The 25644-nt window shown below is 45.1% G+C and overlaps 1 protein-coding gene across 1 annotated transcript in view; it reads left to right on the forward strand.

Moving 5' to 3' along the window:
• ubac1 (UBA domain containing 1) overlaps window positions 1–23662 on the forward strand; it is a 45012-nt gene extending 21350 nt beyond the window's left edge. The window contains exons 3-10 of the mRNA XM_070863750.1: window positions 933–1006; window positions 1690–1797; window positions 4314–4416; window positions 7362–7470; window positions 8811–9024; window positions 12023–12109; window positions 14522–14660; window positions 19245–23662. Coding sequence (XP_070719851.1) covers window positions 933–1006; window positions 1690–1797; window positions 4314–4416; window positions 7362–7470; window positions 8811–9024; window positions 12023–12109; window positions 14522–14660; window positions 19245–19360 — 950 coding nt within the window. The 3' untranslated portion in view covers window positions 19361–23662. The remainder of the gene's footprint in view (window positions 1–932; window positions 1007–1689; window positions 1798–4313; window positions 4417–7361; window positions 7471–8810; window positions 9025–12022; window positions 12110–14521; window positions 14661–19244) is intronic.
• Window positions 23663–25644: the final 1982 nt, after the last annotated feature.

Consider the following 25644-nt stretch of genomic DNA (forward strand, 5'->3'; position numbering starts at 1 on the left):
ATGTTAACTGCAGTGATTTATGTACAAGGACATCCAGGTTCCTCTAAACACCAACATTTCCCAATCTCTCACGATTTAAAACATACTCTGCTTTTCTATTTTTCCTACCAAAGTGGATAACTTCACATTTCTCCACATTATATTCCATTTGCCTTGTTCTTGCCCACTCACTTAGCCTGTCTATATCCCCTTGAAGTCTCTTTGCATCCTCCTCACAACTTATATTCCCACCTAGCTTTATATCATCAGCAAACTTGGATATATTACAATTGGTCCCCTCATCCAAATCATTGAGAGAGATTGTGAATAGCTGGGGTGCAAGCACCGATCCTTGGGGCTTCCCACTAGTTACAGCCTATCAACCTGAAAATGATCCATTTATACTTGCTTTCTATTTTCTGTCCATTAACATCCGAGAACATCGCCTGGGGTTCCCACTCACCAGTGTCAGGTGAGGGCTGCTACACGAGCAGTTGAGGTCAGAATCGGGATTGGTTGTAATGCCCACAGCGGTAGCATGAATAATAGCCTCTGGGGCAAAGTAGAGGAGGGAAACCAGCCAACTTATCATGCTGTGTCCCTGCAGAGCCTTTACGAGAGGGGAACAATTAAAAAGAAGTCAATAATCTAGATAATGAAGTAAAAAAAAAAAAACAAGTACAATATTATTGGATCTTTAGTATCTAGGGCCGCAGCTTCGAAACTAAGAAGTTGATCTCAGAGAGTGTCCAGGCAAAACGTTAGGGCGTTTGTTTAATATGCTGGCGATAATTCCTGTTGCTGATCTGGGTAGTGCCATTAACCCTGACCCATTGTTTTGTCTGCATTACTCAAATGGTGTGCTCGCTGAGTAATGTGTTCAGATAATCCACAGACTACCGGCTGTTCTCCCGTCCACATATCCATGGTTCTCCCTTATGTTTTTATTCTAGATGTTTTATTGTTAATTAAAAAGCGAGCACCAGCTGCTCCTCCCAAGATGGCTGACGTATCTGCTGAAGAAAAGGTAAGCCCCTCTTTTCTTGTTTAAACGCATCTAAATCCATTTTTTAATTAAAACCCACAATATAGGAAAGCTCCCATCTAACCTCTGGCTGCTTGTATTATATCAGTACTGTCTGATTGAAAAGCCACAAAAGCTATTGGGACACCACAAATGCTTTCTACTATAGGTGTGTCTTAATTTGCCTTCCTTAACGTTGCTCTCGAGTTGGGAGAACACTGAACCTGAAGCATAAAGTTCTACATAGCTATAATGTATTTGCTTCATGGGTTCCTTACTTAAGAATTCATAGCAACACATTGCTATTAAACAGTCACACTACACATTACAAGTTCATCCACCGGGCTCACAACTGCATACCTCATCGTGAATCCCGCGAACCCAACCGACTGGGGTTTTATTGAGCCTTGTGAACATCATGTGACTGGCTAAGTCACTCCCAGCTCAACAAATCTGTGAGCATACTCATAGATGCATACATACAATAGCTGTCAACATTTCCTGTGACGGGACAAGGAGGGGTTCAAGGAGGGATCGCCGCATGTTTCTCTGTCTTCGGCCTAGGCTGGTAGCCTCAGCCAGGTGGTGACTGTCGTACGGCTAGTTAATGGCCTGCATCTCGCCCTCGCTTTTCATAAAAGCGCAATCGTCACGTGTATTGAATTGAGCCTTTCCTTTTCTGCCAGAAAAAACAAGAGCAAAAGGCACCAGATAAAGAGGCCATCATGAAGGTGACGGCTCAGCTTGCTGCTCGGCAGGTCGATCGGGTGGTCACCCAGCACAACCTGCGAGATGTATGTAACTCAGTTTATTTACATCATTTTCTAAAAAAATATGTGTTGTATTTTTAGAATGAAACGTCTTTTGAAATATTTCGATCATAAATTTTAAAACCCTTGCGCACTTCTGATCAACTTTTCTCATAAATTCCTATGCAGCGCCACCTCTGGCGGGAGGGTGTGACTGCAGTGTGACATGTTATTATCGGCAATTTCCGATATAAATGTGGGTAGAGGAATTTATACTGGAAATATAAGGTTGACAATGTATTGCCAAATGAAATGGAGATTGGATTCTTCCTGAGCACCGTGGTCCATTTATCCTGCACTGTCAACTCCCTCTGTCAGCTGTGGCTCAGTGGATAGCACTCTCGCCTCTGAGTCAACAGATTGTGAGTTCAAGACCCCACTCCAGGGATTTGAGCACAAAATATCTAGGCTGACACTCCAGTGCCATGCTGAGAGAGCGCAGCACTGTCAGAGGCGCCATCTTTCAGATGAGATGTTAAACCGAGGCCCCATCTGATCTCAAGTGGACGTAAAGGATCCCATGGCACTATTTTGAAGAGCAGGGGTGTTATCCCTGGTGCCCTGGCCAATATTTATCTCTCAATCAACATAACTTTAAAAAAAACATTATCTGGTCATTATCACATTGCTGTTTGTGGGAGCTTGCTTGTGCGCAAATTGGCTGCTGCGTTTCCTACATTGCAACAGTGACTCAAAAGTACTTCATTGGCTGTAAAGTGCTTTGAGACATCCGGTGGTCATGAAAGGTGCTATATAAATGCAAGTCTTTCATTCTCCACCTAAAGTCTACACTTGATAGTGACTTCCTGTCAGCAATGGCACAGGAGATCGACCAAATGAAAATCTTAATACAGTGATTGTGAAACTGGAGAAACAGAGTTTCTGTTCGGAACACGTTGGTTATCAAACGTATTTTGCAAAGTTAGTTTTGTGAATTCAAATAATTTAAGAACCCGGTGTGCTGGTGCCAGCGAAAGCTCTGTTTAAGCTGGTGAGATGAACCCCCACCCACAAAGTGGAGCTGTGAGCTTTGACTATATTGTGCAGTGACCTGTACGAGAGCTGCAGCCTGGCGAAATGACAGAACAAGCCACAGCAGAATCACCAGCTACCAGATCTGCCAAAGCACTTTCTGACTCTGATCGGCATTACGTAGCCAGCCCACTGTGCTTTGTCCCAAGCAATGAACTTGTAAATGGAGTCACTGTGGATGTGAGAATATCTGGAAATTAAATAAGATTCTGAAGTAGTGGAGTGCAGATGAGCTGGAGCGTATTGATGGATGTTTAGTTGCAGTGTTACAGAGACAGTGACACAATAATTAAATGAACAATCGATCTTGCAAGAAGGATGTGATTAATTGACAGCTACTGGCAAAATACGATATCTGCGTTAGCCAATTGTGATTTTGTTCTGCCACAAACGGTATTTATTGTAGTGCCTGTAAAGTCTGATGTTTATTTCGGTTCAGTGACAGCGTTGTAGAACTGAATATATCAACAGGGTGTAAATTTGCTCCAGTATTAGCACCAATTTATTTTGATGGGGGGTGGGGGGGCAGGGTGAGGGTGAGGAATTGCAGGCAGTGTTTATAATTTGTGACCCAGCCACTGTATTCAATATCAGTTGCGTACTTTTGAGTAACACGCAAGTTATTAACATTATCTCTAGGATCAGGCAATGCAGATAAGTTGAGCTTCTCTTATGCGGTTTGGCTTCATCTTAATGCCTTAGTTTACCATCGCTGTCTTTGCAGCTGATGTAGAAGTATTAGCCTTGCTTTTAATTCAGTGCGGGAATCGGGTGATTACCCTCCACCCCCCCCCCCCCACCCCCCCCAAACTCGGCAGCTGAGGCCCAGGTGATTTTAACTACTGATTCTCACCTGCATGCCCCAGGTATCAGTTGCCAGCTCAAAACTGGCAGTTCACAGGAGCGGAGGGGCAGGCAGGCAGCCGGGACTGGAAGAACGGTCCCTAGCAGTCAGGTAAGTCATGTGGAGGGGGTCGCATGATCTGGTAAGGGAGGCCTAGACTTCCCTCGTGGTGCCCAGAGCAGTAGCCCTGCTCAGTCTGTCCTCGCGTGGAATTTTTTTTTTAAAGTAAGGAAACTTGCCTCTCCAAGCCTCTTCTGGTCCTCATCGTGTTAGCTTCACTTGGCAGAAAAGCCACAATGACTTTCCCGCACAGGCCACCGATTAAAATAGCAGTTGAGTCCCAGTAACATTAACAGAGCCAGGCCTGTATATTTAAAGAAAGACCCCACTGATTTCAGGCAGATGTCCTGAGCAGGTTAAAATTGAAGAAGTCAGGAAGGTCAGTTGGTAAGTCTCCCACCCGATTTTAACTGCCTGCCTGCCCGCCCAGTTTCCACCGGGCGAGCAAGGTGCAAATCACCCCTATAAGAGTAATGAATATCAACTGGGCTAACATTGGTGGGGCTGGGGGAGAGCGGTAATTCATCGATTGGGAATAAATTGTGAACTGACATTTAATTTCCAGTTTCAGACAGAACTCAGGAAAATCCTTGTTTCCCTCATAGAAGTGGCACAGAAGCTGCTAGCGCTAAATCCAGATGCTGTCGAACTATTTAAAAAGGCGAATGGTAAGATCACTTATGTGCTGATACAGGGTCGATGAGACTGTTTCTGTCTGGCTCTGTTTTTAATTGCTATGCTTGCACCCTCTGTACCTACTTCTTCTCGGGTTCCCCCAACTATATTTTTAAAATTGTTTATATACGCTCATGATGTCTCGGTGGTTATCGATCGGGAAGGCCTGTGGTTTGTGTTTAGTTTGCTGGTTTGAGTAGGGCAGCGGTGGAACATTGCAGTTGGCCTCTGTGTCCCTCTGGCTTGGAAGGGGAACTTTGACCAGCAGCAAGTGTAGGCACGGACCTTGGGTGATTGATTGGAACGGACTTGGCTGTAAGCCCATCTCGAGGCACTGTGTTGAATTTTTTTTTTATTCGTTCATGGGGTGTGTGCGATTCTGTACTTTACTGTATTTGGCTTGCTATCTATGTTCTAAACTGACTTGAAAACATTTACTACAATCATGGCACGCTTTTCCTTCAGGTGGCTGGCCCTGTCTTTTGAAATCTAGGGCCGAGGGTCCCTGTGAGTGTCATTTCTGCAGGGGTCCCAGGAAGTGTGTCTGTATTTACAGCTCTTCCCACAAATACAAGTTTGGAAACTGCTGTAGAGTTACTTCCAGTGGGCTTACAAATCGAAAGTGCTGCCCAGAGATCTCTGGCCCCCATTCCTGCTAGTGCTGTGGGAGTGTGACGTAAAATGCCTATTCTCGGGCTGCCTGTAGTCGACAGTTTCAAAACAAAACTAATGAGAGATGGTTTTGGTGATCCAGGAAGTGCAGAGGTTAATGTTCCCTCTTTAAAAACAAACTGTGCACGGTCCCTTTTAATTTTCCTTTAAATCTTTTCCAGTGGAGTAGGCTCGAGGGTCCATATGACCTGCTCCCATTTCTTATGTTCTAACAGCTGGTGAGCAGCCTACACGGGACTTCCCGGTCAGTGCTCTGCCACACACCCACTCACCTTGTGGTGGGGGTGGGGGGGGGGGATAGAATTTCGGGCCAGTTCTGATTAATCTCATTGATGCTGCAAAGGTAATGAGAGCTGTACAAGAACATGTATGTGAAATGTTCATCCTGATTATCATATTGTGCTGATTATTTGAGTGCTTGTAATCTGGGGTTTTGAAATGGTGCGATTATTGACGCATTAACCCATTTTAATAGAAATGCATGCTGCCTGTTTTTTTTTTTCTGATTTCAATGAGAAATGAATTTGGTATCTTTAATAGCGTACTGAAGGGAATCATTCTAGAATAGTAATGAGCAAAACAAGAAATTTAACAGCTTTTAGTTTCATGAAGTACTCTTTAGAGTTTTCCCAGTGGAGTCCAACAACTTGCATTCACATAAAGCCTTTCAGATAGAAAATGTCATGAGGTGCTTTAAGAGGGGTGGGGGAGGTGTAATGTATTTGCTTCATAAGCAAGAACTCAAGAATTCATAGCACTCACTGCTATTAAGAACTAGTTGGTTTATTAACAAAAGTTTAACAATCACACTACACATTACCAGTTCAGCCACCAGGCTCACAACCACCTGCCTCATCGTGGATGACCTAAATCCAACTGACTGGGGTTTTATTGAGTCTTGTGAACATCATGTGACCGGCTAAGTCACTCGCAATACAACAACTCTACACACCTGTGAGCATACTCACTGGTGCACACATCACAGGGTGGAAATAGATTTTAAAAAGGAGGAATGGGCACTGAGCCACATTTGGAGAGCTGATAGCTTCCATGACCATCAACATGGCCACTGAATTCTTCCACTTAAATCCAGGCTAGGTCAGTTTATAATGGGTCGATTGACAGGAAGAGTTGAATTGGGTATAGGACTACATGTATTTTTATCAACTGATACTTGGGAAATGCTATTGTATTTGGAGAATATTGGTCTTGATTTGCCAAACTGGATAAACCGATGAAAACTGTTTGCCTGTCTGCTTTTCCAATAACCTGGATCTGAAGGACAAATCTCCCTGATTCATGTGATATGGCAGTATTGTCGATGAAGATTCTGAGATTCAGTGAAAGTATTGTAGATGAGATTTTTCTTTGAAGGAAAGGTGCAGTGAGACCTGGGTGTCATGGTACATCAGTCATTGAAAGTTGGCATGCAGGTTCAGCAGGCAGTGAAGAAGGCAAATGGTATGTTGGCCTTCATAGCTAGGGGATTTGAGTATAGGAGCAGGGAGGTCTTACTGCAGTTGTACAGGGCCTTAGTGAGCCCTTACCTGGAATATTGTGTTCAGTTTTGGTCTCCTAATCTGAGGAAGGACGTTCTTGCTATTGAGAGAGTGCAGCGAAGGTTCACCAGACTCATTCACGGGATGGCAGGACTGACATATGAGGAGAGACTGGATCGACTGGGCCTGTATTCACTGGTGTTTAGAAGGATGAGCGGGGATCTCATAGAAACATAAAATTCTGATGGGACTGGAGAGGTTAGATGCAGGAAGAATGTTCCCGATGTTGGGGAAGTCCAGAACCAGGGCACATAGTCTAAGGATAAGGGGTAAGCCATTTGGGACTGAGATGAGGAGAAACTGCTTCACTCAGAGAGTTGTTAACCTGTGGAATTCCCTACCGCAGAGAGTTGTTGATGCCAGTTCATTGGATATATTCAAGAGAGTTAGATATGGCCCTTGCGGCTAAAGGGATCAAGGGGTATGGAGAGAAAGCAGGAAAGGGGTACTGAGGGAATGATCAGCCATGATCTTATTGAATGTTGGTGCAGGCTCGAAGGGCTGAATGGCCTACTCCTGCACCTATTTTCTATGTTTCTATGAAACACAGTCATTCAATTTTGATTGCCTTGCCATGTCTCTGGTGCTCTTGCATTGGGACTGTTATGAAATAATTTTCTAAACCTGCCTGAGAATGCATTTATTGTTTCGGGGTGAACAGTTTTGATGCGAGTGTTGCTAATGAATTTCCCCCCGTTTTTTGGCAGCGATGTTGGATGAGGATGAGGAGGAGCGAGTAGACGAGGCAGCACTACGCCAGCTGACTGAAATGGGCTTCCCTGAGAGTCGAGCAGTTAAAGCGCTCCGGCTGAATCAGTGAGTCTGTGTTGGGCAATCTTTCTTTTTTGCAAACGCATATATTTAGATGGAGATTTCCCTGTTGGTTATATAAAGTGTATATGCTTTTTTTTGCGGGGGGTGCGGGGAGGGAGAGGGGCGGGGAGGAGTTGTGGCACATAATACAGTGCTTTGGGTTGCACCGTTCTGTTTCTTTTTGGTAGCACTAAGTATTAAAGGCTGACAGAATAGGGTCTTTACATTGTGGGGGAGTGTGATTGAATTAAGTAGGGAACCCATATTTTATTTGCACAGTCATAAAGCAGGTTATAAGGAAAGAATGGTCTTAGTGGCGTACTATTAGTTCAAAGGACCCCTCCTCTCCAAATTATGGAAGAAAATAGCCTGAGTACATCTTTTCTTTTTAAAAAAAAACATGCTAATTTTATCCCAGCATGGGAACTGTAGAATAGTCTGCCTTCCTGATAGGCTGCTCTCATGACCTCAATTATAAGTCTAAATGAGACTCGATCACTCTCTCTCGACTGGAACAAAGGAACATATAAAAATGGTTAAAGATTGCTCACTGCACCTAAAAGGTGAATGTGCCGTGTGGTGCTTAGCACAGTGCCATTTGGATGCACGTATAAGAGTGCAGAAACCTGGTTTTCTTGCCAAACCCACCACTCCTTTAAATTTTACTATGAGGAGGGTTCTGATCAGTGCTAGAGTGTATTGTTAGTTGGGGTGCTGTGCCAGATAAACAGTATAATTGCAGATTGCAGCCAGTGTACACAGCACTAGTTAGGCTACAGCTTGAGTACTGCGTGCAGTTCTGGTCACTAAATTACAGGAAGGATGTGATTGCACTAGAAAGGGTGCAGAGGAGGTTTAAGAGGATGTTGCCAGGACTGGAAAATTTTAGCTATGAGGAAAGATTGGATAGGCTGGAGTAGTTTTCCTCAGAACAGAGGAGGCTGAGGGGAGACTTAATTGAGGTGTATAAAACTATGAGGGGCCTGGATAGAGTGGATAGGAAGGACCTATTTCCCTTAACAGAGGGGTCAACAACCAGGGGGCATTGATTTAAAGTAGTTAGTAGAAGGATTAGAAGGGTGATTAGGAAGAATTTCTTCACCGAGTGGTGGGGGTCTGGAACTCACTGCCTGAAAGGGTGGTAGAGGCAGAAACCCTCATCACATTTAGAAAGTACTTAGATGTGTACTTGAAGTGCCGTAACCTACAGGGCTGGAAGATGAGCCGAATGGCCTCACTCTGTTTTGTAATTTTCTATTCTATAATTGCAGTGCTTATATGTCCAGCTGCACCAGTACTTGCTGTCAGTCCGCTAACTTGCAGGTTTTCCCTTCTCCCCGCAGTATGTCCGTGACGCAGGCCATGGAGTGGCTAATTGAGCACGCAGAAGACCCCACAATTGACGCGCCGCTGCCCGGGGATGGGAGAGCTGGTGGGTCGAAAGCACCTGCCGAGCCGGTGAAGCCAGAAGCTGTCGCTGAAGTTTCCAAACAAGATGAATTGACCGACATCTTCAAGAAAATTAGGCGGAAACGGGAATTTCGGCCGGAACCCAGAGTGAGTATGGGAATGTTCCTTACAACTTGTAGAGTGCCTTTCACGTACATAAGTTGGGGTGCTTGCTGATGTTTGGCATAGTGCCATATTGATACATAAGCAAAAGTTGGGGTGTACCACTGTCCTAGATAAGTGTTAGTTATTAATGAGTCCTGTGAAAAATGATACTGTTTAAAAACAGCAATTCTCAGAGTATCAGCCGTGACTCAGTGGGTAGCACACACTCGCCTTTGAGTTAGAAGGTTGTGGGTTCAAGCCCCACTCCAGGAACCTGAGCACATTAATCTAGGCTGACACTCCAGTGCAGTGCTGAGGGAGCACTGCACTGTCGGAGGTGCCGTCTGCTCCCTCGGGTGGACGTGAAAGATCCCATGGCACTATTCCAAAGAAGAGTAGGGGAGTTATCCCCGGTGTCTTGGCCAATATTTATCCCTCAATCAACATTACAAAAACAGATTATCTGGTCATTATTTCATTGCTGTCTGTGGGAGCTTGCTTGTGCGCAAATTGGTTGCCGCGTTTCCTACATTACAGCAGTGACTACACTCCAAAAAGTACTTCATTGGCTGTAAAGCGCTTCGAGATATCCGGTAGTCATGAAAGATGTTATATAAATCCAGAGTCTTTTTCTTTTTCACTTCTAAAACTTCCATTTTTTCAATTTGTCGCATCCTAATTAAGAGAATCTCACTGTTCTCACACCAGCACAGTGAGATCAATCCAGTCAGTTGATGGTTTGTCTTCCTGCCTCCAATCGCTGTACGCATTCCTGTATAAGCCTCTTTGGTCCATTCCTGCGCTGTACATTCTATTCGGCCCAACTGGTCCAGGTCGGTGTTTATGCTCCACTCAAACCTCCACCCAGCCCTCCTCTTCTCGCGCTATCGGCAAATCCTTCTATTCCTTTCTGCCTCGTGCAGCTCGCTGTTTGTTAACTGGGTCCCGTGCCAGTCTTTAACCGGCCTTTCTGGCATCAAAATAGGATGAGGGGCAGCTCCAGCTGATAAGCAGGAGATCCCCCACCCCCCTCCCAAGTACCCAGTGACCACTGTCGTTACCGAGGGGGCTGTGCAGTGCCACCAACATTTCTAATACTGAGACACTGAGAAAGAAAGACTTGGATTTCTATAGCGCTTTTCCCGACCATTGGATGTCTCCAAGCGCTTTACAGCCAATAAAGTACTTTAGGAGTGCAGTCACTGTTGCAATGTGGGAAACGCAGCAGCCAATTTGCGCACAAGCAAGTTCCCACAAACAGCAATGTGATAATGACCAGATAATCTTTTTTTTTTTTGTTATAAGAACATAATTGGAGCAGGAGTAGGCCATACAGCCTCTCGAGCCTGCTCCACCATTTAATACGGTCATGGCTGATCCGATCATGAACTCGGGTCCACTTCCCTGCCCGCTCCCCATAACCTCTTAATCCCATATCAGTTAAGAAACTGTCTATCTCTGTCTTAAATTTATTCAATGTCCCAGCTTCCACAGCTCTCTGAGGCAGCGAATTCCACAGATTTACAACCCTCTGAGAAGAAATTCCTCCTCCTCCTCCTCAGTTTTAAATGGGCGGCCCCTTATTCTAAGATTATGCCCCCTAGTTCTAGTCTTCCCCCATCAGTGGAAACACTCTCTGTGCATCCACCTTATCAAGCCCCCTCATAATCTTATACGTTTCGATAAGATCACCTCTCATTCATCTGAATTCCAATGAGTAGAGGCCCAATCTCCTCAACCTTTCCTCATAAGTCAATCCCCTCATCTCCAGATTCAACCTAGTGAACCTTCTCTGAACTGCCTCCAAAGTATATCCTTTTGTAAATATGGAAACCAAAACTGTACGTAGTATTCCAGGTGTGGCCTCACCAGAACCCTGTATGTTGATTGAGGGAACTTGTGCCTTCAACGATGGTATCAGGCAGTGGTGCTTGTACCTCTTGAGTTGCGCGCGCGCACACACGCACACACGCACACACACGCACATGCACACGCACACACGCACACACATTATTCAGAAAGGACCAGAACAGTACAAAAGGACACTTTCCCTCACCCTGCCAGAACTCTGTTTTAGGGGATGGGTAAAGTGGTGCAGAGTAAGAACCAACAAAAGTGATTGCTGCAACCCAGTTGAAGAACCAGGAAGTGATGATGAAGGCTTTGCACTCCAACTCCTGGCTTTGGTTTTTGCTGGCCAAATGAGGACGTCTGCATTGTCCGCTGCTCTCGCGCTGGCTGCTGTGCAGAAGGCCGAAGGCGAGAAATCCCAGTCTGAGGATTTAATCGTTGCTTAGGGAATGCTGCTTTAATCAACTCTACCAATGTTCCTCGGCCTGCTGAACAGTGACTGTTCCTTGCGCTGGCCTCCAGGCGTATGTGGGGAGGGGGGTGGGGGAGGGAAGGGAAAATTAAAGACAATACTGAATTGTATTAACAAGGCAGCAGAGACGGAGGGCAGAATTGCTCTGGTCACCGAGTGTGGCAACATTGTATATTTTTCAAAAGCAACGTGTTCGTGATTTTTGCTAGTGAACAGAGCATTTTGTTCCTAAGCTCCCTCCCCTATGCGTGCTGTTAAGGGGCACCGAGTGAAAACTCAGCTGATCCTGGACTGAGACTGTGTGCGCTTTTGTAAATAACATGGGATTTAATCATAGAATGGTACAGTACAGAAGGAGGCCATTTGACCCATCAAGTCTGCGCTGGCTCCTTCAAAGAGTAATCCAGTTAGTTGGCGCTTAAATACTTGCATTCCTATGTAAACCTCTTGTCACTTGGATTCAGATAACCCTGTAAACCAATGGGTAGGGTGCACAATTTTATCTGGCTAACCAGCACCCAAGCTCTCTGGATTTAGGTAAGTGGGTGTGTCTCCCTACAGGGAAAGTGCGTGTGCTCCACATTCCAAAAGTTACTGGTTTAAATATATAGTAGTGGCAAGACAAGGTGATGTTGAATTGTTGAACAGTCGGCGGTCGATTTTTACTCTCTCCGATAGGCTATGATTGCTCTGATGGAAATGGGATTCGATGAAAAGGAAGTGATGGATGCATTACGAGTCAACAACAACCAACAGGATGCTGCTGTAAGTACCAAACGGGCAGGTTATTAGAGAAAACAAAAACTACTTAAACCTGATGTGTTGTGTTGAGGTTTGATCTTGTTTTATTTACTAGATTCTTAAATGTTTCATTGTGTTTATCTGAACCATGCACAGAATTACCTCTTTCATTATTGGGGGGGGTGGGGGGAGTGGCAGGTAGGATGTTTGTGCAAAGTATGAGTGATTGAAATAAAGGTGGTGGGTTGTCTATAACGTGAGTCGGCATGGAGGATGGTACTGTAGCCCTCTGATGATTCCACTCACTTGCCCTTGCCCTACTCTGATCTGATAAGTGTAATTTCTGGATATTCCCTTTTGAACAACTTTAACTTTACTGAAATAGATGATGTGTAGAATAAAAATAACAGTGGCCTCAGTACTGGTTGCTGAAGCTTGCGATAGTGCCTTTGTGTTTTGTTGTGCTAGAAAAGTCCCTTGCGGCTTCCTCAGTTGGCTTAATGGGTAGTGACAGCACTCGATGTACTGAAGCCATATAGACCAAAAGGTAATGAGGGCCGCCTGCTACTGTTGCTGGAACTGTATCCCAGCAAGAGTCGATGCCCTTTGAGGAGGAAATTGTGGGTGGGAAAGGACTGGTGAAATTTTAGACAGGCAGCTTAAAATACATTACGCTCTTGTCATTTCAACCCTTGCACTTCTGCAGAGACAAATGTTTGCACAGAGTAATGATATTCCTGACCTCTAAGACTGAACTTGGGACGCTTTGAATTTTCTCCCCTTTTTTTCTTGTCTCTTTTTCTCCCCCTTCCCCCCCACCCCCCATCCCCAAAGGGAAAGTGGTTATAATATTTCAGTGAGATTATTGCCTGTCTTTAAAGAGCCCTAACTAAGAAATGGTTAACTGAGCTGTGGAATTCTTGGGGTATGTCACGTAACTCTCCATGTCCCACTGCAACACTGTGCCAGAGTAATACTTTTACTTGCACATTGAGCCTCGTACTTATTTGTGATTGAGCAGCTTCAAGAAGGGTTGCCGGGACTAAGAATTTGAAGAGGGCCCTCTCACCAGTGTGCTGAGACTGTTTTATTGGTGCTATAAATGGGACTATCCTTGAAACAACAAAGTGCCTGAAACACGGTTGACTGCATCATCCTCTTCCAACGCCTCTCCCCCATCGTCCAGCTGGGTGGGACTGCACTCGCCTGGTTCCATTCTTATCTATCTAATCGTAGCCGGAGAATCACCTGACACGACTTCTCTTCCCGCTCCCGTACCGTTACCTCTGATGTCCCTCCAAGGATCAATGCTTAGCTCCCCCTCCTATTTCTCATCAGCATGCTGCCCCTTGGCGACGACATCGAAAATACGGAGTCAGTTTCCACGTGTACGCTGATGACACCCAGCTCTACCTCATCACCACCACCTCTCTCAACCCCCCCCCCCCCCCCCCCCCCCAAAACGGTCTCCAAATTGTACGGCTACTTGTCTGACCGCCATTACTGGATGAGCAGAAATGTCCTCCAGTTAAATAATGGGAAAGCCAAAATCCATTGTCTTTGGTCCCTGCTGCAAGCTACCTTCCCTAGCCACTGACTCTATCCCTCTCCCAAGCACCTATCTGAGGCTGAACCAACCATCGCAACCTTGGTGTCCTATTTGACCCCGAGATGACCTTCCGACCACACATCTGCACCATCACTAAGACTGCCTATTTCCACCTCCATAACATCGCTCGACTCTGCTCCTGCCTCAGCTCATCTGCTAAAACCCTCATCCGTGCCTTTATTACCACTAGACTCGACTATCCCGACGCACTCCTAGCCGGCCTCCCACGTTCTATCATCCGTAAACTTGAGGTTATCCAAAATTCTATTGCCTGTGTCCTAACTCGCACCAAATCCCGCTCACCCATCACCGCTGTGCTCGCTGACCTACATTGGCTCCCGGTTTAGCAATGCTTCGATTTTAAAATTCTCATCCTTGTTTTCAAATCCCTCCAGGGTCTCATTCCTTCCTATCTCTGTCATCTCCAGTCCTACAACCTGCTAAGAAGTCTGCATTCCTTCAATTCTGGCCTCTTTTGCGCATCCCCGATTTAATCGCTCCAACATCGGTGGCTGTGCCTTCAGCTGCCAAATCCCTAAACTCTGGAACTCCCTCCCTAAACCGCTCCACCTCTCTTTCCTCCTTTAAGTCACTCCTTAAAAAAACCTACCTCTTTGACCAATCTGCCCTAATCACCTTGCCACTCTCGGTGTCAAATTTTGTTTGATAACGCTCCTGTGTGGGGACATTTTACTACGTTAAAGGCGCTATATAAGTTGTTGTTGAAATGCTATTCTCAACCTGTCAGTGTATTGTTAAAACACTGACTGATCTCAGGAGAACAGGGTGGTATAGCAAGTTGCTGATCAATAATTTTTATATTTCAGTGTGAATGGCTGCTGGGTGATCGAAAGCCCTCCCCTGAGGAGTTGGATAACGGCATCGATATTGAAAGTCCATTATTTCAAGCCATTCTGGACAATCCTGTTGTACAGCTGGGACTGATTAATCCTAAAACACTGCTTGGTAAGTTTTTGTAAAAAGCTTTGGAGAAAGTATCAACTGAGGCCTGGATTGAAACTATTTTCTTTTTGGTCCTCTTTCATTTCAGTCATGTTTTCTCCTTATGGCGCATCTCTTTCCAAAACCCCACACCCCTTCCTTTTCTATTGAAGGTGTTAGCTGCTTCCTGGGGTTCATTTCCGCAGGTGCCAGCGTCCTCCAGTAAACCCCCCCCCCCCCCCCCCCCCCCCCCCAAGTGTCCATTCTTTGTATGTAAGGTAGTGTTGGGATAAAAAGAAGCCTTCTCCAAGATGGGCTCCCTGATATAAGGAATCGACACCCGCCCGCCCATATAGTGACCACGGAATCACTCAGACGAAACCTCAGTTCAACTGTTTTTTTATTCAAGCATGCAGGGGAAGAGTTCCGATAAACCCTTCTAAGGACAGAGGTTTCTACATCGACAGTTATACATTTTCTGAGGTGTGTGACCCTCCTACAAAACCACCGATTGGCCGACTGCTTATCAGCGAAGTTACATTGATTCGTTGACCCTTATCAGACTGGCTCGGAGTAATTCCCACAACCGTTCCATCACCTATCAGTCTTACGGAATGTGTTTGTTCAGTGGTGTCAACTTTGCCTCAGTTCCTCATGATGTTTTGATTAACCTTGTTTCCCAGGGTGGTGCCTCCTTATCCTTCTCCCAAGAACTCTAGTCAAAACTACCAGTCAGTACTATAATCTATGTTCCTTAAACAGCTTACTCTACTGTCCTTCAAGTGTTCTGTACTGAATCTTCTATCAGTCTGTGCTACGGTTCAACACATTTACCAGCAAACTTTGCTTTTTAGCTGTTCTCCATTTTAAAACCCATTTGTAAGTGAGTTTTCTAAGCGAGCTTTACATGCATATGAGCAAATGTCTACTTCCACTTTGGTGACGGTATTTTTTCGCCTTACAATACTATACCCCCTTACAGATAGGATGAGTGTTGACCAGCTATTCGGCATCCAAGTTTGATTCTGTCCTTATGTCTGTACACACACTCACTTCCAGCAGGGATTGCTGAATAATGATCAGCAGCAGGAACCCTGCCTGCTATCCCCCTTTGTAACCTCGGACATTACATAAGAACATAAGAAATAGGAGCAGGAGTAGGCCATTTGGCCCCTCGAGCCTGCTCCGCGATTCAATAAGATTATGGCTGATCTGATCTTGGCCTCAACTCCTTCCCTGCCTGTTCCCCATAACCCTTCACTCCCTTATCGTTCAAAAATCTGTCTACCTCCACCTTAAATATATTCAATGACCCAGCCTCCACAGCTCTCTGGGGTAGAGAATTCCAATTAGTAGCATCCCTACACTGCCTTGGCTGAAATCAACGTACTCCACCCAGGTCGAGGGTTGGCTTCTATCAGTATACCTCCGCTGCTCAAGTTGCTGCTAGTGTATTTAACAAAGTATTTAAATAAAATCTAATCCTGTAGTTAGTGTTGTACAGTGTCCATGGAACTAAGTGAGTCAGGGATTCATCAGTTATTTAGTGAGTGTGGGGTCTTATGTAAAAATCACAAGTAGCTGGAGTAGGCTATTCGGCCCCTCGAGCCTGCTCCGCCATTCAATAAGATCATGGCTGATCATCTACCTCAACTCTAGTTTCCTGCACTGTCCCCATTCCTTTAATATCCAAAAATCTATCGATCTCTGTCTTGAATATATTCAATGACTGAGCCTCCACAGCCCTCTGGGGTAGAGAATTCGAAGGATTCACCACCCTCTAAGTGAAGACATTTCTCCTCCTCTCAGTCCTAAATGGCCAACCCCTGATTCTGAGACCCCCCAGCCAGGGGAAACATTGCTATACTAGTTACTATACTACTGCCTTGCGGTGCATCAAAGCACAAGAAGTCAGAAGTTCCACGTACACTTTGGCTGAAAGTTTAAATGTCCCTCAGAAACCCGCAGTCTCCACGTTACACTTTTATTATCAAAGTGTTGCCGCTGTCCGTGAATGTTAAGAGGGCAGTCTGTGGCACTGGACCCCTGTGCTGTTGTAATGTCGCTCTCTCCATTGAGCTAACCGAGTGCTGATGTTTTCGAGCAAAATAAAAAAAAAAGCTTCCGTGTGAGGAAAACTGTTTAAACAATAATGTGGAACAGAAATAACTTTCCCTGTGGCCTACTGGTTCAATGGCTACAATGGACCCGCTGATGCCCTGTGGCAGCTGTTGTCGACTAACTTTCGGAGCAGCCCAGCTTGTTTTTGCCATCGTGAATAAATGAGAAAAATGCACCAAGCATTTTGAGGTGCACCCTTTTTTTTTTAAAACAACAAAAAAATACAAATCTGTTTTTTGATTTGCTGCTTTTGTAATGCCTTTCAGTCTGGACAGTTGGAGGGTCAGAGCTGTGAACTTCCCTGGTGTCGTCGGCTGTGCTACTCCATAAACACCACTTGGAAGCAAGTCTCAGGAAAGATGGATCTCCCTTGTTTTTCCCCCTCTCCCGGGCCCCCTCCGTCCAAGATATACAAGAACATAAGAAATAGGAGCAAGAGTAGGTCATACGGTCCCTCGCGCCTATTCCACCATTGAACAAGATCGTGATTGATCTGATCTTGGCTTCAACTCCACTTTCTTGCCTGTTCCCACAAAACCCTTGATTCCCCTATAGCTCAAGAATCTGATTGTCTCCGCCTTAAATATATTTAAAGACCCAGCCTCCACAGCTCTCTGGGGTAGAGAATTCCAAAGATTCACGACCCTCTGGCAGAAGAAATTCCTCCTCATCTCCGTCTGAAATGGGCGACCCCTTATTCTAAAACTATGCCCCCTAGTTTTAGATTCCCCCATGAGGAGTAACATCCTCTCAGCATCCACCCTGTCAAGACCCGTCAGAATCTTATGTTTCAATAAGATCACCTCTCATTCTTCTAAACTCCAATGAGTACAGGCCCAACCTGCTCAACTTTCCTCATAAGACAACCCCTTCATCCCAGGAATCAACCTAGTGAACCTTCACTGAACTTCCTCCAAGTATATTCTTCCTTAAATAAGGAGACCAAAACTGTACGTAGTATTCCAGTTGTGGTCTCACCAATGCCCTGTACACGTAGCAGGATTTCCCTACCTTTATACTTTTATACTGTACATGCAAAAAGTGGCGAGGTTGGGGCGAAGGAGTGGCGAGGGAATGTAGAGGGACGTGATCGGGGCCCAGGAGAGGTGCGAGTTCGGGGCCAGAAGAGGCGTGGGCCCGGGGGCAGCACGGGCCAACCCACACAGTGATATGTGTGCGCACTAGGCCCATGCAGCAGAGCTGGTCTCCAGTCATCTTGGTTAATCGTTGCCACTGGACCAAGACCTTGCTCTGTCAAGCCCGTGTGGTGGCTGGTGTGCAACGGCCACCACACGTTAAAAAAAATCCACACACAGGCATCTTCCACCCTTCAGGATGTAGTTCGGGACCTGGAATATTAGGTCCTTCATTGAAACACCTGTGAACTCATCCTTTTTTGGCGGGGAAGCAATGATCCTCGTTTCGGGGGACTGACTATGATGATGATGAAGCTGATCATGCAAAACTCTAACTTACGCTACAAAAAGGCTTCCTATTTGACTAGACTTTTTTTTTTTTGCAGTACACGCCACCTGGCCCTGTATTTCTCATGGCGTTCAATTGCTCTGTGAATCGTTTCTGCCCTTCACCTAAGGGGAATCATTTTTTACATTGCAAGTTTGTGAAGAGGCCTGATTTTCCAGCAGGATGCATCTAATGAAGCAGTGACCCTTTCCAGGGATAGCAAGGTGTTTACGTAGCTTCTTGGCAGACGTTGCATTCACTTACTTAGAGCTGAGTAATGCAATCTCTTAAACTTGCTGTATTTTAGTAAATCAAGCAGTTTCTACAGCATGTGACTAATTTGGTTTGGGAATTGCAAAATATCTGATCTGCACAAAAACATTCATTTAACAAAGTTATTGAATAGCTAGAACATAATTCTTGATTTTTGATCGTTTTTTGTTTTCTTAAGATTACTTAAAAATATTATCTTCTAATTCTATGCAGTTGTCTGCTGTAGAATGTCAAGAACACCCATCATCCCTGTGCTTTCTGACCTACGTTGGCTCCCAGTTAAACAACATCTTGATTTCAAAATTCTCATCTTTGTTTACAAATCACTCCATGAACTTGCTCCTCCCTATCTCTGTAATCTTTTTCAGCCTCACCATCCCACAAGATGTCTGCGCTCCTCTAATTCTGTCCTCTTGAACATCCCTCATTATAACTACTCAACCATCGGCGGCCGTGCCTTCAGCTGCCTGGGCCCTAAGCTCTGGAACTCCCTCCCTAAACCTCTCCGCTTCTCTGCCTCTCTTTCCTCCTTTAAGATGCTCGCTAAAACCTACCTCTTTAAACAAGCTTTTGATCATCTGCCTTCATTTCTTCTATGGCTCGGTGTCAAATTGATCTGTTTGTCTGTAACACTATTGTGAAGCGCCTTGGGACATTTTACTACGTAGAAGGCACTATATAAATAAAAGTTATTATTACTGTGTTGGCCTGCAATTCATTTTCCGTCCCATCTGTGTTCCCCTCTTGCAGCATTTGAAGATATGTTGGAAAATCCGTTGAACAGCACTCAGTGGATGAACGATCCCGAGACAGGTCCTGTGATGCTGCAGATTTCTCGAATCTTCCAGACTCTGAATCGCACGTAGGGCGCCCCCACCGCTCTGACAGAGGTGCTTCCAGCCGCTCATCTGCAGAAAAGGGGCGTCATTTCCTGAGAAGAGCTTTCGTGGATTATTCACTAGTGGACCCTGTTTGTACTTGATATGGGTAGCTTGCAACTACATCCACTTAACTACTGTTGCCTTTGGATCTAGCGCTTAACGAGCCTTGATTTGAGGTTTTTAATTTAAAGGAGAGGTTATTAGTAAATTGCACAGAGCTCGAGACACAAAAGAGAACACTTATAAAACAAAAGAAAATAACAAACTTGCTTTGCTGGGGAAAAGACAGCAATTGTGGCTTGCGGCATTTGGTATATAGCCAGAGAACGAAGGGTTAAAAAGGCGTAGGTTTCACTAAATAGATGTTTACTATTGGTCGACTGTCTCAATATTTGAACCCTATACCTCTGTTCCAAAAGGGGAGGACGACTTTTTGGTAAACGGGGCACAGTACTCGTCGTTCATAAATGCACCAAAGCAAACTGGGAAAGATCTTAATGTTGGCGCTCTTGGTTATCAAGGTTGTTCGTCCTCTATATACAAGAACCTCAAAATTACTAGCTCCATAGAGTGAAGGCGGCAGTCGTACAGGCAGCAGCGATTGCAGTGATTGAAAATAAAAGGTGATACTTGTAGCTGAGCCCAGGGTTTCTTTTCGTGTCGCTCACCCAACGCGCAGGTTGAGGTTCTGTTTGATGGCACCCCACAACAACCGTGTATGTGTGTGGGATGTCCTTGGGTTAACAGACTCGCAGTGCCAAATAGGTCTGCTTAATATGCAGGATGCTCCTCCCGCTGATTGAACATAAGAAATAGGGAGCAGGAGTAGGCCCTACAGCCCATCGAGCCTGCTCCGCCATTCACTGAGATCATGGTTGATCATTGACCTCAACTCCACTTTTCCACGCGATCCTCTTATCCCTTGATTCCCCTAGACTCCCAAAATTGCTTTTTTTTTAAATTGCCACAGTATTGAAAAAAACTTTTCTTTTGCAACTTTGCCCAGAAACCACTTTTCTCACTGCATGATACCAGGGGTGCTCATTGCTGCTGTGTATAAAGAATCTATCCATGCTGATTTGATAGAATGGACATAAGAACATAAGAAATAGGAGCAGGAGCAGGAGAAGACCATTTGGCCCCTCGAGCCTGCTCCACCATTTAATAAAATTATGGCTGATCTGATCTTGGGCTCAGCTCCACTCCCCTGCCCGCTCCCCATAACCTTCACTCATTTATCATTTAACAGTCTTGTCTATCTCCACCTTAATAATGGCCCATCCTCCACAGCTCTCTGAGACAGAGAATTCCACAGATTTATGATCCTCTGAGAAGAAATTCCTTCTCATTTCTGTTTTAAATGGGCAACCCTTTATTCTTAAACTATGCCCCCAGTTCTAGATTCCCCCACGAGTGGAAACATCCTCTCTGCATCTACCCTGTCACACCCCCTCAGTATCATATATTTCAATAAGATCACCTCTCATTCTTCTAAACTCCTGTGAGTATAGGCCCAACCTGCTCAACCTTTCTTCATAAGTCAACCACTTCATCTCGGGAATCAACCTCGTGAATCTTCTCTGAACTGCCTCCAATGCAAGTATATCCCTCCTTAACTAAGGAGACGGTTTGGTGATCTTGTGCAGAAGTTTTTACTTGTGACAGCCTGGAATTTTTCTGCACTCTTGCAGAATGAGGGGAAAAAAATTAAAACCCAGGGACACTGAGGTCGGATGAAGAATCTGTGCACTGAATTCGATGATTGCTCTTAGCAATTGGAAGCAGTTTCACTTTTAAAACTATCTGTACCATAATGGGTGAGGTACCAAAATTAGCCTGGAGGATTTGAATGCTGGAGGAGCGCTCTGTGCATTAAAAGGAAGTGATTTGGTTGTTGGGATTTGCCCGTCAGTGCCAGAGTTACCGACAAGTAGTAGCGCTAACCAGTGACTGAGACTCCGTCAAAATAAGGTAACCTGGAGGAAGAAGTGCTTTTGGTCCCGATGTCACGATACAAGGAGATGAAAGTAATTCTCTACCCACCCACCCCCGTGGTGTTTGGTTGTGTTTTATAAGTGTTCTCCTTTCGTGAAAAGAGTTGTACTGAACCCATCGGGCTGAATATTTTCAAGGCCCTGATGCCTCGCTTACCTCTAACTGGAGCATCAGGTGAAAAGTGCTTTGCTTGGGTTTGTACGTGGGCGTGTGAGACTAGCGGTGCTTTTTAAAAAGACAAGGCCGAGCAGTGTGAAAGGACATTTTGAGTATTTATATTAGCCGAAAGAATTGTCGAAACAAGTTTTTGCATTAAAGGGAGGGGAGATGCTGGCTGGCTGCTTTTTATTTTGTTGGGATTTGGTTGATTCGCTTTTAATTTCCGACTGCATTTCTTTCGAAAGGATCAACCTGATTTCCTCATGGTCACTGTCCGTACTGAACCGGACCAGCTAACCTGACTGTCTCCAAATTGGTTCCAACCAGATTGGGTTGCCCAGGAGACGGCTTTCGTTGCCTGAAGTGCAATTTTAAAGGGATGTGTAGAATGATTGACCGGGAGTTGTGCAATGTAGAAAATGCTCACCGATGTGACTGAAAGGTCTGAAGTACCATGGTTGGCTGAAGTGCTCCTTGACGCCACAAAGTGAAATTATTTCCTACATTCCACCATTCCCAACCTCATTCTAGTGATACCAGAGGCTCTTTTTTTTTCTCTCGCTCTCTCAAATCTCATTCCCCTTCCCTCCAGGAGATGCTGATTTCTTGCTTGGGGTCTGGGCTCCATACTGACTTAATACAGTGTCTCTACCAACAGTTAGTGGATCACATTCATTGAATTCAATTTAATTGATTGCAGTATACAAAATCCTAGTGTGGATTTTTGCTATTGTCACTCCCCTTTATTATAAAACATTTAGTCTTTGTTTCTGGTTCCCTGGTGTACACCTCTAAAGCGATAATCATTCACGTGTGAGGCCTAACGATGAGTGTCCGGGCAATTTGATCACGGGGGGTGGGGGGGGGGGGAGGGGGAGGGGAGGGTGGAGGTATCGCAGCCTAGTCTTTGGATGTCACTCATGTCTCACTTGGATCAGCTTCCTGGGCCATTGCAGGAGTTCACCACAGGCTGTTTGTACGTGTGGGGCTGAGACATTGAGGGAGCTGAGCTGTATAGATTAAGATGATGTCTGGTTCAATCCTCAATTCGTGCTGTGTATCCAGCAGTACGTTTTGAGATTGGTTGATCAGGGGAATCTAAGCTGTGTTCCGCCACTTCATAGTGTCTGCACGTTCCTGCTGTGTCCACCTGTCAGCTTACATGTTTTAATAATTGCTCCCCTTGCTCCCCTCCAAAGCTAATCTTCCAAATCCCTGGGACTTGAGGGGGAATCCAGTTCCCTCACAGTTTCTCACGTGCTCTCCATTGCTGGTCCATGGTGAGATCCCAGCTCTGGAACGGATGGTCTGATTGATTTTATTTTTCTTACTCCCTTCCCGTTCCCACTGCCTGTACTCCTCCTCCATCAAGCGAATGAGTTAGAATTAGTAAACACTCCCCCCACTCCCACCCCCCCCCCCGGCAGAGGCCCATGTATGAATATTTGAAAGTGTGTGGGGGCTCTAATTGAGAATCAAATGTTCCCCAGGGTTGTGTCGTCTCGTTGGGGGTGAGAGATCTGGCAGTACCTTCTTTTCCCACATTACAACAGTGACCACGCCCCCAAAAGTATTTCATTGGTTGTAAGGCGCTATATAAATCCAAGTCTTATGTGTAAGCTGAGAAGCTGCCCCTTCTACAGCGCAGTCTATAGTCATCTGCCTCTCAGCAGGGGCTAAATGATAAATTCCTGTTGTGTGCCGTGTTGCCATAATTAACTTGCGTAAGGATTTGGAAACCACAAGCCCCCCTGTCCTTGCTGACACTCATTCATCTCTCTTTCCCTCCCTCCCCCCCCCCCCCCCCCCCCCCCACTCCATTCTGAGTATGTAGAGTCTGGGTAATGGTCCCGAACATGACACCCATTGTCCATTCTACTTGGAAACAGTCAAAAACCCTCTGAGACTGCCTGGTGTTTGGTTCATCAATATCCAGTTAATGCGGTTTCATTATTTATATAGACGAGGTGCTTAAAACAAAAACAGGAGCCAAATGTCAAAATTAATTAAGACGTTTGAACTTTGCACTTTTCCCCTGTTGCCAAGTGATGGTGTAATGCAAAATTGTCGTAATCTAGATCGGTAAAGAGGCTTTCAACCCGAGTGCCATCAAATAAAATCTTTTATTTCTGATTGGCAGTTTTATATGCGTCTTTGAAAATGTCAGTGATTCGCGCACTCTAACCTCTCTGCTCCCCCATTCTGGCTTACGGCTGCACAATGCAGATTTCAGCTCCTAGGAATACTGCCAGGAGCTAATTGCAGCATTCGTTTGCTGCAGGAATCCTTTTAATACTAACTAATGTAATCAGAAGGAAGGGAAAATGGTGTCGATGCAGGTTAATCAGCATGTAACCGTGAAAGGCAGAGTCACTTAAACCATCAACCTTTCTTGTACATTTCCAGTTTTGAATTGATTTCCAGCTTTCATAGTTTGTCTTTTTACTTCTAATCAGAGATAACCTTTTTGGGAGGGGGTGGGAAAGGACAGGGGATTTTTATTAATGTTTGAATGCAGTAAAATGTGCTTCTACCACTGGTAGATGTCAACTGCATTACAGCAGGAGGCGTTTCTGGAACCGGCAGATTGAATTTTAGAGTAGGCGCTCTCGACCAACATCCCCCAGCCTGACTAGGTCGCTTTTATCATTCATTCAGCAGTAAAACTTGAGTTGCATGACTAGTTAAACACAGGTTAGATTGCAACTTGGCCAGGCTAACCAAAAATTAATGCCAAGTTTCTTGAGATGCTGTGTGTGTCGGTGGTTATGCTGCTGATTTTTAGGTAGCATTAAATGAAAAGTTTGTGCTTCTGGTGACCTCTTGTTGGGTTGAAGAATCTGTCGTTTGATTCACTTAAAAGAGCAGTTTGACATCAAGCCTTGGATGAGTCACAATTTCCTCCAGTTCAACATTGACAAGACAGAAGCCATTGTCTTTGGCCCCTGCCAAAAACTCCATTCCTTTGCCATTGATTCCATCCCCCGGCCGCATACTGGGGCTGATCCAGACTATACACAGTCTTGATGTACTGTTGGTCACAGAGCTGAGCTTTAAACCCCCATCTACATTCTCTTCCTCCTCCTTCTGTAATCTTGCCTTCCACCACCCCTTCATGTCTTTGTCACCACCAAACCCACTACTCAAACGCTCTCCTTGCTGATTTACACACTCTGTTCAAAACTGCGGCACTTAAGAACATTTAAAAAAAATTAGGAGCAGGAGTAAGCCATACGGCTCCTCGAGCCGGCTCCGCCATTCAGACCTCAACTCTGCTTTCCTGCCCGATCTCAATATCCCTTGATTCCCCTGGACTCAAAGTCTATCTATCTCTCAGCCTTGAATATATTCAGAGACTCGGTATCCACAGCCCTCTGGAGCAGAGAATTCCAAAAATTCACAACCCTCTGAAGAAATTCTTCCTCATCTCTATCTTCAATGGTCACCCCCTTATCCTGAGAACATGCCCCCTAGTTCTCGACACTCCAGCCAGAGGAAACAACCTCTCCGCATCTATCCTGTCCATCCCCTTAAGAATCTTGTATGTTTCACTTATCCTGTCCCACTCACCCGTCGCCCCTCACTGATCTACACCAGCTCCCAATAAATTTCATTCACAATCCCTTTATGTCTATAAATTTCTCCATAACCTTTCCCTTGCGTAGCTCTTGAATCTGCTCCCAATTAGTGCATTGCTCTGCCTCGAGCCTTCTGGGCCTAACCCTTCATGTGCCGCCGTTGGTTGGAAAACATTTAATCTTCCTCGCGCTGCTTAAACCCTCTTCAAAACCAATGTCATTAATCTAGCTTTTGGTCACTCCTGCGTCAGCATCCATAATTATGCCTATCTGCAAAAACACCATGGGATTTTCTTTGAAATGCGCTATATAAATCTGGATTGCTATCTTTCCTTGGTACATTTTGCCGCTTTAGTTGTCTAGTTGCTGTCTGGCGAACCCCTTGCTTTCTTCAATTCATCTGCCGTGTTATGTTTGACATTGTCGATCTGGATTCTCCAAGTGTGAATAATGGAGAAAATATTTTTTTTAAATCAGTAAAGAAACTTCTTCAAAAAGCAAGGGGGAAAAAGAAATCCTGTCGATCCTGGAATTCTG

This window comes from Pristiophorus japonicus, chromosome 20 (assembly GCF_044704955.1).
Source record: "Pristiophorus japonicus isolate sPriJap1 chromosome 20, sPriJap1.hap1, whole genome shotgun sequence".
NCBI lineage: Eukaryota > Metazoa > Chordata > Chondrichthyes > Pristiophoridae > Pristiophorus > Pristiophorus japonicus.